Source organism: Manis javanica, chromosome 3 (assembly GCF_040802235.1).
Source record: "Manis javanica isolate MJ-LG chromosome 3, MJ_LKY, whole genome shotgun sequence".
Lineage (NCBI taxonomy): Eukaryota > Metazoa > Chordata > Mammalia > Pholidota > Manidae > Manis > Manis javanica.
The window spans coordinates 19265645-19280454 of NC_133158.1; the positions used below are offsets into that span (position 1 = coordinate 19265645).

A 14810-nucleotide genomic window follows, 5' to 3' on the forward strand; every position below is an offset into this window, starting at 1 on the left:
AACCAGTTCTGTCTTACACCATACACAAAAATAAACTCAAAATGGATTAAAGACCTAAATATAAGACCTAAAACCATAAAACACCTAGAAGAAAACATAGGCAGTATACTTTTGAAAATCAACCTTGGGAATTTTTTTCTGAATAAGTCTCAAAAGCAAAACAAATGAAAAAATGAACAAATATGACTTTATCAAACTAAAAAGCTTCTGCACAGTAAAGGAAACCATCAACAAAACAAAAAGCAACCTACTATATGGGAGAATAAATTGACAAGTGATATATTTGATAAGGGGCTAATATCTAAAATATATAAAGAACTCATACAACCCAACACCAAAAAAGAAAAAACAATAAACTGACTAAAAAATGGGCAGAGAACCTGAATAGACATTTTTTCAAAGAAGACATACAGATGGTCAACAGGCACGTGAAAAGATGCTCCACATTGCTAATAATCAGGGAAATGCAAATCAAAACCACAGTGAGATATCATCTCACACCAGTCAGAATGGCCAGTATCCAAAAGACAGGAAATAACAAGTGTTGGTGAGAACATGGAGAAATGGGAGCCCTCCCACACTGTTGGTAGGAATGTAAATTGGTGCAGCAACTGTGAAAAACAATATGGAGGTTTCTCAAAAAACTAAAATTAGAAATACCATATAACCCAGTAACTCCACTTTCAATTTACCCAAAGAAAACAAAATCACTAATTTGAAAAGGTATATGCACCCTTATGTTTACTGCAGCATTATTTACAATAGCCAAGATATGGAAGCAACCTAGGTGTCCATTGAAAGATAAATGGATAAAGAAGATGTGGTGCATATATGCAATGGAATATTATTCAGCTATAAAAACACAATGAAATCTTGCCATCTACAACAACATGGATAGACCTAGAGGGTATTATGCTAAGTGAAAAAGTCAGAGAAGCACAAATACCATACAATTTCATTATATATGGAATCTAAAAACAAATGAACAAAGAAACAAAACTGAAACAGGCTCATAGAGAACAAACTGGTGGTTGCCATGGGGGAGAGGGTGGGGTTTGGGTGAAATAGGTGAAGGGAAAAAAATTACTGAGAATGTTTGGTATCCTGAGGTAGGTAATGGTTATATGAGTGATACACATGTCAAAATGCACTGAGCTGTATGCTGATATTTGCGCATTTTATTGTATGTGCCTAATTTTTTTTAATTTAAAAGATATAAAATATTAAAAAATAAAAGTACTAGCTGTGCAACTTTGGACAAGTTTTTCTACTTTTCTGGGTCTCAGTTTCATCTGGAAAGTGGCGATAATGACAGTTGCTATATTATGAACATTAAAGAGGAGAATATAAGCAAACACGAAAAACATGGGTATTACGCACAACAATACTGGTTCGCTTTCCTTGCTGGTTTTCATTAAACTATAAATGGTCATATGCTAGGCCTTCACTCAATAAACAGCTCTGTGGCACCTACTACATTCCAGATGCTGTTCTGAGCACTTGGGATACACTGGCAAACAACAGACAAAGATGCGTGCCTTCTTGGTATTTGGAAACGCTAAGTACTTGGAAATTCTATTAGGGGAAGATAAACAGTAAATAATAAAGATGATAAATTATAGAGTACGTCAGAAGATAATAAATGCTACAAGAAAAAAAATGGAATAGGGTGACAGACGAGTGTTTCGGGCTCAGGCAGCTTACAATTTTAAGTGGGAAGGCCGTGAGAGGTTTGACTGAGGAGGTGATGTTGACACACGCATGAGAGAAAGGAAGGAATACAGGCAGGGGCGAGGGCAGGAGGGGTCATAACTTCCCAATTAAATCAGCTGTGCACGGCCTGAAGCTGAGCATTAACTCTGCAGCATGGTGGGATAGGGGTGGTGATGTTCTTTCTACCATATCCTTTTGAATGATTTTATTCAAGTATAAATATTGAGAAAACGACAACTGAAGGGAAGAATGTGTGCAAAACACAGGAAGGCATATTGGCACATTGAGTCCGAAACACCTAGATTCAAGTCACATCGGCCACCTACTAGCCATGTGACCTCTGCCAAGTCATTCAACCTTTAGAGCCTCAGTTTCCTACTGGAGGCAGGGTGATAATGGTCCCCCAAGAGTGCTGTGAGCATTAAAGCAAATAACACAGGCAGGGTTCTACCGTAAGTCCTTGATGCCTTTCTTACCTGAGACCCCATTTGGATCTGTGGGGCTGCCCAGCCTGCATGTCCCCCTCATTCTGATCACCAAACACTCCGGAACAACAATTACCGGCCTGTTTTCTGCAGTCAGTTCCAACTGCTTCCCTGACGCACCAATTAGCTTGTGCAATTTCAACACTTCTCCAACTACATGATTTTACATTCATATTCAATAATTTATGGAAATGGATGCTTGTATTTTCGCCTTTTTTTTTAAAGCACTTTAAAGAGATGGCCCAATCTTCTGACACTTGACACAGTTGATGAGCCATCTGCCCAGTGGTGGATTGGTTTCACTTTTGTAGAGCTGGGCCTCCTGGGGAGCTCCAGGAGAAGAGAACGCTTTCTAAAACATTTCAATTGTAAGTGCAGTTCGTTAGTTTAGATCTCATTACAATAAATTATTATCCACTGCTTTAAATCTCAACAAAATGGACACTGCAATGATTAGAGTCCCTTATGTTTGTAGAAAAACCCTATAATAAACCTACACTTGATGATACAAACAGCCGATTGATCCTCAACCAAACCAGTTATTTGTCCCAAGAGGGAAAGCCCCCCATTTAACAATCAAAATAGGGGTCTGGGCCTGTTAATTTTCTCAGAAGAACAGTAAGATTGTGTCCACAGGCGAATTTGATCATGGCAGTTGCCTGCTTAAAACCTTTCACAGTTTCTCATCATGTTTAGGAAAAAGTTCTGTCAAAGAATAATGTTCAGAAGATAAAAACCGAAGTCATTTTCTCCAATATTATTGATCTATAATTGATACAGCATTGTATTAGTGTAAGGTGTACAACATAATGATTTGATATACATACATGTATATATACATTGCAAAATGATCACCACAGTAAGTTAACATCAGTTTCCAAAGTTAACATTTTTTTTTCCTGTGCAGGAAAAAAATCTCTCTCTTAGCAACTTTTAAGATATCTCTCTCTTAGCAACTTTCATATATACAATACAGTATAGTTAACTATAGCCACCATGTTGTACATTACATCCCCAGGAATTATTTATCTTACAACTGGGAGTTCGTACCTTTCGACCACTTTCACCCACCAACCTGTTCTGTTTCTGTAAGTTTGGTTCTTTTCAATTCCACATGTAAGTGAGACCATATGGTATGTGTCGTTCTCTGTCTGAATTATTTCACTTAGCATAATGCCCTCAAGGTCCACTGATATTGTCACAGATGGCAGGCTTTTCTTCCTTTTTATGGCTGCATAATATTCCATTGTGCATGCATGGGTCGGTCAGTGGACACATGTCTTGGCCACGTGAATAATCCTGCAGTGAACATGGGGGTGTAGGCATCTCTTCAAGATGGTGATTTCTGAAAATCCAACTCTAATACTGACATAGAATAACTATGTGTCAATATTTATTTAACTGAGTAACGAGAGAACCAGTCATATGGTAGAGCTGGTTTAAACAGTATTTGAGGACAGGGGTTTATACAGTTCTTCAGGAAAAGCATATAGAAGTAAGTTTTAATTCATTTGTTCATTTTTTTAAGTTGGAAACAAAACAGACTGAAGGTGTGACAAAGCATAACCTTTGGGGTTTCTTCTCTACCAGGCAGAAACCACTGGTTTCTCTGCAAAAGGATAGCTATCTCCAAATAAACATACAACCTCACAGTGATAGGGCCCAATCAATAAATAGCAAAATCAAACAAAGGTACAATCCCATTTCCTCAAGGGAATTTTCCCAACTCCCTGAGCAGGCCAGCTCCTGGGAACGCTCCACGGAGGCGTTCTGTTGGCCTCCCTCATGGCACTTCTCAGAACGTTAGCTTACTACCCACGGTGCAGTCATTTGCTGAAAAGTCTACCTCCCTGATGGGAACATAAATCCCTCCAGAGCGGGGCGGATCTGTTTTATTCACCAGGGGATACCTGGGGCCTAGCACAGAGACTGAAACTGCGAGGAAGGGAGTGGCATGGGGAGGCTGGCTTCAAGGGCCTCTGGCTATGCCTCGTTCTGCCCAGTTCTGGCCAACAGCCTAGCTGAGCCATCTGTGTTCCAGGAAGTTCATGTGAGGGCAGGCTAACTGCTCCCGGGGACTCCTGGGACCGCTTGCCAGACGGCTACTCAGGCAAATCGGAGGAACAAGTCTCACCTTCTTGGGTCCACGCCTCATTCTTATATTTGAGTTTTTGGGCAGAATCTCGGAAAGCACTGTATTCATCCTAGCACAAACGTGGGGTGAAGCTCGTCTGATCCGGACTCAGACAGACTGCACCAAGACCCCACAGGATGATTAAGGGCGTCCTCTAATCACACCAACTGATATAAATTACTATGTCGGCTGCTCTGAGCAGCATCTGTGGGATTTACACCTCATTACATCAGCGGTGCCAAATGAAGCCACAGGGTTCAGCCATCCCCTGCTCAGGAGCTGTGTCTGTTTTAGACAAACGTAAAGGGCGACAGGAAAGTGGAATCAAAAACCTTCAGTGAGCAACAGCAACATTGCTGGGGGAAACAGAAACTAAAATAGTCACAATTTTGTGTTTGGGGGTTTCTGATCTGAATCAGCTCTTTACGCTTCTGCCAAACTGCGGCCTCAGTTCTTCCTGGGGCTGCAGTTTAGCCTGAGAACCAGTAAAACCGCAGGCCCAGGTGGTCCGGGAGGCTGAGGACACCGCAGTTCGCAGGTTTAGGGATTCTGCAGAGGCAAGAATTCAGCTTTGTGGGGGGCAATGCCGACAGTGGCTAGGGCCTCCCCATGATGTCCATGGCCGCCTTCCATAAATAAAGCATGGAAGAGAAAGCAGTGGCTTGGGCGACAAACGAGGCTTCAAGACAAGCTCCAGTTGGCCAGCCGTGCCTCTGGCCCCAGCAAGCCACACTGCTGAGGTTTGGGCGGCTCCGGGCAGCCCCCTCCCACCCCTGCCAACCCTCCCGGGGCCTATAGGATTAAACCAGGAAGGTGGGGAGCCAGGAAACCTGGGTTTCTTTATTGCCTTCCAAGGTGGAGGGGAGGAAGAGAAAGAGGCAGAAAATGAAGGAAGGCCACAGGAAATGCACACCCATCAGAGGCAGAAGGATTCCAGACGTGATTATAAAGTCAGGGGCTGCATGTCATAATGGTGTTTCAGCAGCCATCACGGGTTTTTTTTTTCCCAGAAGCATCCCATTTAGACCACGGGAGGACAATGTCACTGGTGCACACCGACGTGCACATGTGCAGTTGATGAACGGGCGTGGGGTGGGGGACCAGGACACAGACAATCACGGGACAGAAGTCCTGGAGACGGTGTCAGGCTCACCTAGAGGCTTTCCTAGGGAGGACGCGGCCCCCACCCTGCCAGGTGCCCTCCGCACACACCTGCGACCACAGCGGCTCATCCAAACAACTGTGACCCTGGGGGGCTTCCTGTAGCCTGGGAGCACGCAGCCTGGGAGCACGCAGCCTGCGGCACGGCCAGCAGAGCAGCCCCCACAGACAGCCCTGATGATGGCCAGCAGGGCACTGGGAGGACTCGGGAAATGCTCTCTCCTGTCCCCACAGCTCCCCAGTGGGACTGGGTCTGGCTATCCATCCTGATACACACCTGGATGGTTTTCACCCTTGCTCTGTCTTACTTCCCTACTACCTACCAGTGCTTCCTAGATCACCTTCCAGGCAAAAGACTCAGCCTCCCAGTGTATTTCCCTGGGTGTGCTTCCAGGAAACCCCAAACCAAAGCAGCGCCTTGGTGCAACTTATTAAGAGGCACCCGTCAGGGCTGCAGGGCTTGGCAAGCAACTTCTCTGGTCCGACTAAGTCTGACCAGGGCTCTGACAGGCAGGAGATACGTGGGCTGGATCGCAGCCCACCTGCCCCTCTGCTGGGCATCTCCGCCCTACCTAGGCACCCCACAGCAGCCATCGATCAACCCCACCACCTCCTCTTCTTACCTTCAGGAAGCAGCAAGTTCCCTGAAGAGCAACTGGTCTATTTTTGAAGCACACCAGAAATTCCACCAACATACTCTTGAGAGTCTGGACACTCCCAGGAATTCAAGGAGCGAGTGGGGCGTGGGAGAAATAGCGCAGGGCCTGATGAGAGTGCTGAGTTCAAATGCTGCCTCTGCCACTTCCTGACTGTGTGACTCAGGGTAGGTCGTTTCAACTCTGGTGCTTCCATTTCTGCAGCTGAAAGAGGGCACACGAGTGCTTGAAGCATACACTTAGGGAGTGATGCCAAGCTCCCAGAAGGCTGGAGTGGCTGGCGATCAGAGGGTGGCCCCACTGGAGCCCTCTGCCTTCTTCCTGCACCCCTCTCCCCAAACAGCCAGGTGGGCTCGCTAAGGGGTCAGGGCCCAACTGGGACCCACAGATGTGAGTCTCTGAGGCCCCTGACGTTCAGAACCAGGTCGACCCAAGCTGGTGTTGACTGCTTGCTGCTGAGTGCCGAGATATAAAATGTTAATGGAAAGGAGGCCATCGATCACGTGATGGTGGCAAAGCTCGTGTCCCATCTGTTCTTTGGTTCTCCCACTCCAGGTTGGTCCTGAAAACAACTCCCTGACTATTCCTTTGCTGAGTAAAATGCTGCAGGACAGAACAGCCCTGAGAGACCCCATGCTGGGTGAGGACACTGACCTTCTCTCTATTTCTTGACTCTTGTGCCCTGAGGGTAATCCACCCTCATGACTGTGTGTTATGATTGTCAGATTGTCACTGGACTTCTGAGCAGGGCTTCCTGGGCTGCCACTGTCCTAGGTTTTCCTCACCTGGAGATGCTGGTTTGAGCATGAGTCACAGGCTCCCTTACCTAAACACCAACCCTGTCAAGCTTTTACTGCAATCAAGGCCAAGCCAATAAGACCTGCAGAAATCAGACTTGAAGCCTAGAGACCCTGAAAGCACCTCCTCCCAGATCCCTAGCCGCACACCCGGCCCAGGCAAGCCTGGTTTATCCATTAGGGGACATACACGAGCACACACACACCGAACACACACACACACCCCATGTGGCTACACTTTCTGAGTCTCACAAACATGTTAGAGACCGGAGAAAATAAAAGATAGTGGCTTGCATAATTAAAGGAAAAATCTGCAAAATGAAAAGTAGTAAGTGTTTAATGAAAAGTCTATAAACATGAGGTCCAATTTGTTCATTGTCAAGTTTAGTTTTCATTATATCTGAAAACAGTCAGTTGGTTCCCTTTCCCTGCTAGAATTTCTAAGTATGCACGAAGATTGCTTAGAAAGTAGAGCCAATAGCAAGTTAAATGAGTTACTATTCATAGCCAAGTAAGTTCAAAAGCAAATGCTAAAAATTGTTTAAAATATATATATAAAAATATATATACATATGTATATACATAGAGTGCATTATACTATATAATATGCATAGTATGTGTCACACACACACACACATATATATATATATACACACACACACACACACACATACACATGTATGGGTCCACTATGTTTGATATAATATATAATGTAGGGTGAAGTTCTAAAAGTAAGAGTAACTAAAATGGCTGGCTGTACAGCAAGCCATAATTGTTATTATAACTCTTTACTAGAATATACATGCTCCTCTGAAGAAGTCTTTATTTTTTTTCCCCCTGAAGATGCTGATTTGAAAGTCAGTCACTGGCCATGAAAGATGCACACAAATAATTCCCTGCTTATTATTTCAATGGAGGAAAAATACAATTTTGTCCCTCAGAACTAAGTGACTTTATGACCAGGAACCCACCTGCCTTCCTCCAGCCTTCTGTGCTACAGATTTGCTGCCACACCCATTTCTTCCAGCAATTTCCAGAGCTGGTTGGGTTCATCAGCCACTTAACCTCTTCTGCAAATCTCTGAGCTCTTGCCGCCTTCCCCCAGGGGGAGCCCTGAAGTGCACTGGTCCTCCTGAATGACTGACCACCACTATGCCAGCTATGGCAGTCACCCGCATCTTCTAAGGGTCTCGGAGGCTGCACCCTTTGGGTAAAGTCACCCCTGGAAGCCTCTGTTCCCCAGAAAGCCACTTCACCACTTCAGCTGAGCTCTTGAGAAATGAGAGGTGTGAGGAGGCCATTAGCAGAGCTTGGGTTGGGGGGGCACCAGGGAACTCCCCTCACAGCAGGCATGCCTTAGAGGTTTGTTTTCCTACCACTTCAAGGAGCAAATTGATTTCAAATGCACACGTTAGAGCCTCTTGCTCACCCCATAATCTCTCCAATTAAGGTGAAAGGCTCGTGACAGCCTAGTCTTCATTATGAGGAAACCACAGGCAGGCCTGGGTTGGAGGTGCCCTGGGCAGCTTTTGGACCCAGGGGGGGTCCCAACAGTACCAACAGGAGACAGATGGATGCTGGGTTTGTCGATGCATAATTCACACAGTCTGAGAGCCCTACTGATACTTGACATCCAAGGATTCTCTCCAAGCCTGGCTGCTGTGCAGATGGGTGGAAGCACCCAGGCAGAGACTGGGACAAGCTGGGGAGGAGAAAGAGAGTGGGGGTGGAGCTGTGTCCACTCACAGCTCTTAGGCCCCTCATGCCGCATCTCCAGCAACTGCCAGCCCCTCCCATGCTGGGCGGCAAGGGAAGCGTCCTCATCAACATTGCCGGCCCCTCGGCCTAGCTCCTGGAGGGCTGTGGACTAGGACAAGAGCAGCTCTCTCTCCTCCTCCTTGCAAAGCTTTGCTGCTGGATCCCCTCCCCATCCTGGTCCCAGCCGGCCCTTAGGAAGCCATTGCTAGTCACACATCACAGAATCACAGCTCATGATGATAGAGAACTCAGTTCAAGAAACATGCCTTCGTTGTGCCAGGCACTGTTTGGATGCAGGGGATACAGCATGACCAAAATACCTTAAAACCCAAATTGTCATGGACTTGACATTCTTTTGGACAGAATCACTGGAAATCAATATGATCTAGTCTCCTCTGGTGGAACAGAAAGCAAAAGGCATGAGCTCCAACTGTGGGCCTAATGCTGCACCTGGACTTTTCTATTTGTCATTTAATTCTCCCCCCCAACCACCTTGGAAGAGTGTCACCCCTATTCTACAGAAGAAGAAACTGAGGCCCATGGAAGTTTCAGAAGATGCCCAGGGTCACAAAGCTAGTAAGTGATAAATCCCACTTTGGCTTCCAAGCCAGTGAAGTGTGTCTTGGATGAAGCCTCCCTATCTCTCTAGCCCATGTTATTAGCTCCCCTTTAAAATAACAAGTTTAGTTGGTAATGCCAACATCTAATAACTCTGTGTGGTTGGGCAAGGGACTCGGTTTTCTCAACTGTAAAACAGGGCTGATGGCACCCATCTCCCGGAGTTGTAATGAGGGGTAGAGATCAGACCTGTACAGTCCTGTGCCCAGAGCCTGGCACTAGCTAACCTTTGGTTAATGTGAGCCATCATTATTATTATTAGTAGTAGTAGTAGGAGCATTTTCATATTTGATATGAACAATCTCATATAAGGAACAAATGGTAAATTACATCTAGCAAATCCTCCTTAAAAACAGAATAAAAGTACACTAAGTCAGGCCTAGAGAAAAACATGGTTGCTGTGAACATTATGAATACAGTAGGTGCTCAATATGTGCCTACCTTTTGACTCCTACTGTCATAGTTTTAAGACACGACTAAGATGAATTCTACACTGTCAGATGTGTACCTGACCCCTCATCCTTGAGCCATATCTGTGCTGGCCATGATGACGGCCGTGAACATTGCCCAGAATGGATGTCGAGTGGCAGCGCCAGGCACAGACCTCTCAGTGGGGTCCCCACCAGCGTGGCTCCGCTCAGAATTCAGTTCAGTGTCATGGGCTCCTTGCTTAAATATTGGTGGTCTAGAGCTGGGGTTGGTTTAAGCTCAGCAATATGTCCATGTCACAGCCCTGTTTTCCTTGGCTATTAAAAGCCACCAGGTGACACCTTTTGTAATACTTTTCTTACCTTTTGCCTGTGTATCAGCTTCTGTCGCCTCACAAACCAGCCCCAAAACTTATTGCTTTAAAACACCTCTCATTTATTTCGTTTGCAATTTTGCAGCTGCCAGTCTGCACGGGGCTCAGCAGAATGGTTCCTTGCCCCCACTGGGCTCATTCTTATGGCTACAGGCAGCTTCCACAGCGGCTCAGATGGGTGGGTCTCAGGGGCCTCGCCGGGACAGCTCATCTGGGCTCCATGTATCTCTCATCACCCCACAGACTAGACCGGGCTTGTTCATGTGGCGGCAGAAGGACTCCAAGAGCTGCCTGCCAGAGAGAGGGAAAACCCCACTGGGCCTGCATCACATGTGCAGACACCCCACTGGCTAAAGCCAGTTGCTCTAGGTCCAGGGTCAGAGTGGGAAATCACGTGGCAAGGGCTGCAGGGACCACGGGCAGGCACCAGATGCACCAAAGCTCCTGGTAAATCCCCATATGGGTCGGCATGTATGACCCATATAGGTCAGCTTAAGTTAAGAGAAAAAGAAAAGAAAGAGCAATTTTAACTGTCTTGGGCAACTGAAAGATCCAGGGTGTAATTAGCAGTGGGGGACAGTGAGATGCTGAGTCCCAACTGACGTCAGATCTCTCAGTCCCTCCCTTTGCTGCCTCATTCCTTCTCTCCACTTCTACTTTCTTATATCTGAGGTGTTCTTTCCAGGAAGGTTTACCCCACATGATTACAGAGATATTCAGCAGCAGCTCCAAAACAGCTTCCTCCCACTTTACCAACTCAGGAAGAAAAAGCATCGTGTCTAATAGCTCCAGCCGAAGTTCTGATGAGGAATTCCACTGTCTGCCCTGAACCAATCACTGTGGCCGGAAAAACAGGATTCTCTGACTGACTGGCCAGACCTGGACCGTGGTGGGATTAGAGGGGTGTGTCTGCCCTCAGAGAGACAGGGACTGTGCAGCACTATCATCGACAGGTCAGGAGTGGCTTCCACGGGAGGATGGAAGACCACAAAAGGGCCTGCCCACTACAGCTCAGGTGCTCAGGTGATTATGGGAAGATGCTTTAGACGATGAGTTTTTTAAAATGCTCAAAGAAGATGACAAGAGAAGGCCTCCTGAGATAAAAGGCAATGTTCATGGTAGATGGAAAGATACCCCAAAGCAGGATAAGACCATGCTAAATGGCTATATATGTTATATGCTTGGGAAAGGTGTTTCTGGTGGGCTATTTACTTCTCGGTCAGATACAATCACAGAGACAGGCTTGACCTGCCATGTTATCCATTTCTGGTATACAAAATCTCCCAGGTTACTGCACGCTGGGCTGGGCCCCATATTTTGTTACTGCAGAATCACAAAGGGGCCACAGATGGAAAGAATATCTTGAAGCAGAGCTCCACCATTCCTCATCCCAGGAACAATGAGATAGATGTAAGTCACTCCACATCCTGGAAAAACAAGTATGCCCCTGCTGGCCCCTGTGACAACTGCCAACGGGTTCCCTGCAAAAGTAGCCTCTGTCCCCTTTCCATAGATTGCCTTCCCACACTGGCATGCAAAAGTCTCATTATCTCATCCAGTTCCCTCAGAACCTCCCCAGGAGGGCATGGAAAACCCTAGAAGACCTAGGCGGAGCTTCCAGAATGCTACTGGGTAACTATCTGTATTCCACTTCTCTGAACCTGGGGGTTTGGCAAACTTTTTCCTGTACCAGACAATATTGTAAAACATTTTAGGCCAAAAGGCAAACTCACAGCGATTATGTAGGTATTTATAGAACTAGTGAGAAAACAAATTTCCGCAGGTTCTTTTCAATCACTTAAAAATATAAAAAACATACTCAGCTTGCAGGCTGTAGAACAGGCAGAGGGACGGATTCAGTGCTCGAGTTCCCATTTGTCAACTCCTGCCCTCAACCACCTGGCAGAGAGAGCCACAAGGCAAGTGGAATTTACATTGGAAGGGAGGGCCGGCACTGGCTTGGGATCAAAATCATAGCCACAGAAAGGCAGGAGGATGGGGAGAAGGGGGAAACGTGTGAGGGCCGAGGCTAAAAGAGAAAGTGCAGAAGTTTGGAGGGCAAAAGGTCACTCGGGGACAGTGACTATGATGAAAGAGTGATAGAAAGGGAGAAGTCTTTATATTTGCTGTGCTCTGCTATGAAACTCATCAGGGACTACAATAGTCAATTACTTTGCAGTTATTGTGGATACTGGATTTTCTCTCTCTCTCTCTCTTGTTAATGTGACACAAAGCTGAGTCTGGGCCCACAAGCTGATGTGGCTAACAGCTGCTTCCTCTCCTCTAGCTGGCTAACCATCCCCCATCCGTCCCAGGCACCCTGAGCAGTCTGGGTCCCTTCCCCATCACCCCTCCACCTGGGGTATACTCTCCCCACCCCAATCTCCCTTTGTTGGGCGAACTCCTATTCACCCTTTCTCCGGAGATCTTCCACGACTCTCACTGACTAAGGCCTCGGCTCCCACTGCACAGTGTGCTCAACCTGAAAAAGTCTCTCAGGGTTACTCGATTAAATATGGACCCACTCCTGCCTGCTCCTGTTAAAAAAAGATGCAAGGTAGAAGAAAGCACTTTGCAAACTGTAAAGGGCTAAATAAACACGTGGAAGCTGGCATTGTCATTTGGTTCCAAGGAGAGCCTTTTATTATTATTATTATGGTCTTCTCTATGCCATCTTCTCCAGGAGATACTTCCATGGGTCCTTTGAGCCAGGTCTCCACATGCACAGAAATATAGTGTTATCGGGAGAGGAAAGATCTGCTTGTGATTTAGGGATCTGCTTAACATCAAACAATTAAATCAGCTTTAGGGGAGCGGCAGTGGGCGCTCTGACTTATATATTAGAGCCTCCCCGTATTCCAGGTGATTATTTTTACATATCAGGAAATTCTGAGCGTGCCACCCCCCAAGTAAGGACGCAGGTCCTTCCCCAGCAGCTTCCACCGTGCTACCTTTCGGAGCTCCGATCAGAACTCCATCTGAACCTGTCTCCTAAAATTCTTAAATAAAACAGCCTCCTCAGTCGACTATAATTAAACATACACTCAGCCGCGGCGCGTTTGGCGTCCGCACCTGCCGCTGGGATCCCCTTTCTCCCGGCACCTGCGCTCGGTGGCCGCCCCGCCCGCACCCACCCGCGCGCACGCGCACCCGCGCCCGCCCGCCCGCCCGCCTCCCAGCGGCGCGCGAGGAACAGATGGAGCAATCATGCTCTTCATTCCGCCAGAAGGGCCCCGCTGCTCTGGGGGGAGTTATGTGGTTGTAAGACACATAATTAGACACGTCAATGGACAATGCGGCGGATTAGAGGGGGTGGGCTCGCATGACGGAGAGCAGGCTTCCTCATTGATCTGCGGCGCGTTGAGCCGCGGGCGCTCCCACCCAGCCCGGCCCCCGGGGAGTAGGGGCAGGGCGCGCGCAGCCTGCTCGGTGGGCTCTCCCGGCGTCTCCACCGACATGACTTGGCTTTCTCTTTAAACGCCGCGCTGGGGTGATTTCTGTGCAAAGGATGTCACTCCTGTCGACGCGTCACCTGTCAAGTCCCCACGCTCCACGTGGCAGTGGGTCCCGCAGCCCACGCGGTAGGACGCGCAGTGCCCATCTCAACGCATCCACCCACAGCCCGCGCCCCTGACCCCCAAGGGGTGAGTGATTCAAGAAAAGCCCGTTGGAGTGGACACACGCTGGCACGCTGGGATTCATCCTCTCCTCCTCCCTCTCTTCTCCGCCCCAGGAGCCAGGTGACCTTGACTTGGCTCAGCCACCTCTCCAGGCTCTGCTGCACGTAATGCTGGTAAAGACCTGGGGGCTGCATAGAGGGGAAGATCAGGCTTGAAAGCCAGGGCTGCCCCTGTGCTGAGTCGGTGACATCAGGCACGTTCCTCTGCCTGGAGCCCTGGTCTCCTGTATAACGGGGAGAGTCTACCCCACAGATACTTGCGGGGCGGGGTGGGGCAAAGTGTTGGAGCTGAGCTCCTTTGTGAAAATTAGAGCCTCCTTCAGGGTCGCTTGGATAAGCAGGGTGTGTCAGGCTGGGTCCTCGGGGAAGCAGAAGCCAAGATAGAATTACAAGAGCAACCTCTGTGAGGAGAGAGAAGAAACCGGAGTAGGAGCGGAGGGCCACAGACCTTGAGGACTGACACTTATGAAGGGAGGGAAAGAAAGAAGAGTAGGCAGAGCCCCACACAGCTGCCGTGCAGCCTGACAGACTCTTGAAGGGCAGCAGGAAGTCCAGAGCAAAGAGCCTGGGTGAGGAGTCCCACCTTGGCAGGAACAGCCCAGCTCTCACACCTGCCAGTGGTGGGGGCAGCCTGAGAGGAGTGTGGCCCGGAGTACACAGTGCAGTTCACAGAGGGAGGGAGAAGCTGTCAACTCACCACCTGGCCAGGCTCTCTGGGGGAGAGCTGAGGGGTGGGCGCATTTTCACGGCTACTCCCAGCTCCAGGGGTGCCGCCTAACTCAGCCAAAGCCAACCAGCACACTTCATTTCATTGGCCAATTGTGAATGCCTGACTCGGTTTACCTACACTGGTCCAATCAGTATGAATCTGAGGACTTTGCAGGGATGCTGGAATACGCGTAATCTCTTTTGTGAAGGATGTTAACAGGAAAGTAAGTAGCTGTAGAGGCTCCTGGCATCCACTTTGGGACACAAGAAGTGTTCAAATGGGGATGAAGTCAACACTT

General features: G+C 47.8%; 1 protein-coding gene across 1 annotated transcript in view; it reads right to left on the minus strand.

The window, feature by feature from the left end:
* SHQ1 (SHQ1, H/ACA ribonucleoprotein assembly factor) overlaps positions 1-14810 on the minus strand; it is a 136804-nt gene that overhangs the window by 17433 nt on the left and 104561 nt on the right. The window contains exon 11 of the mRNA XM_037019316.2: positions 6117-6353. Coding sequence (XP_036875211.1) covers positions 6119-6353 — 235 coding nt within the window. The 3' untranslated portion in view covers positions 6117-6118. The remainder of the gene's footprint in view (positions 1-6116; positions 6354-14810) is intronic.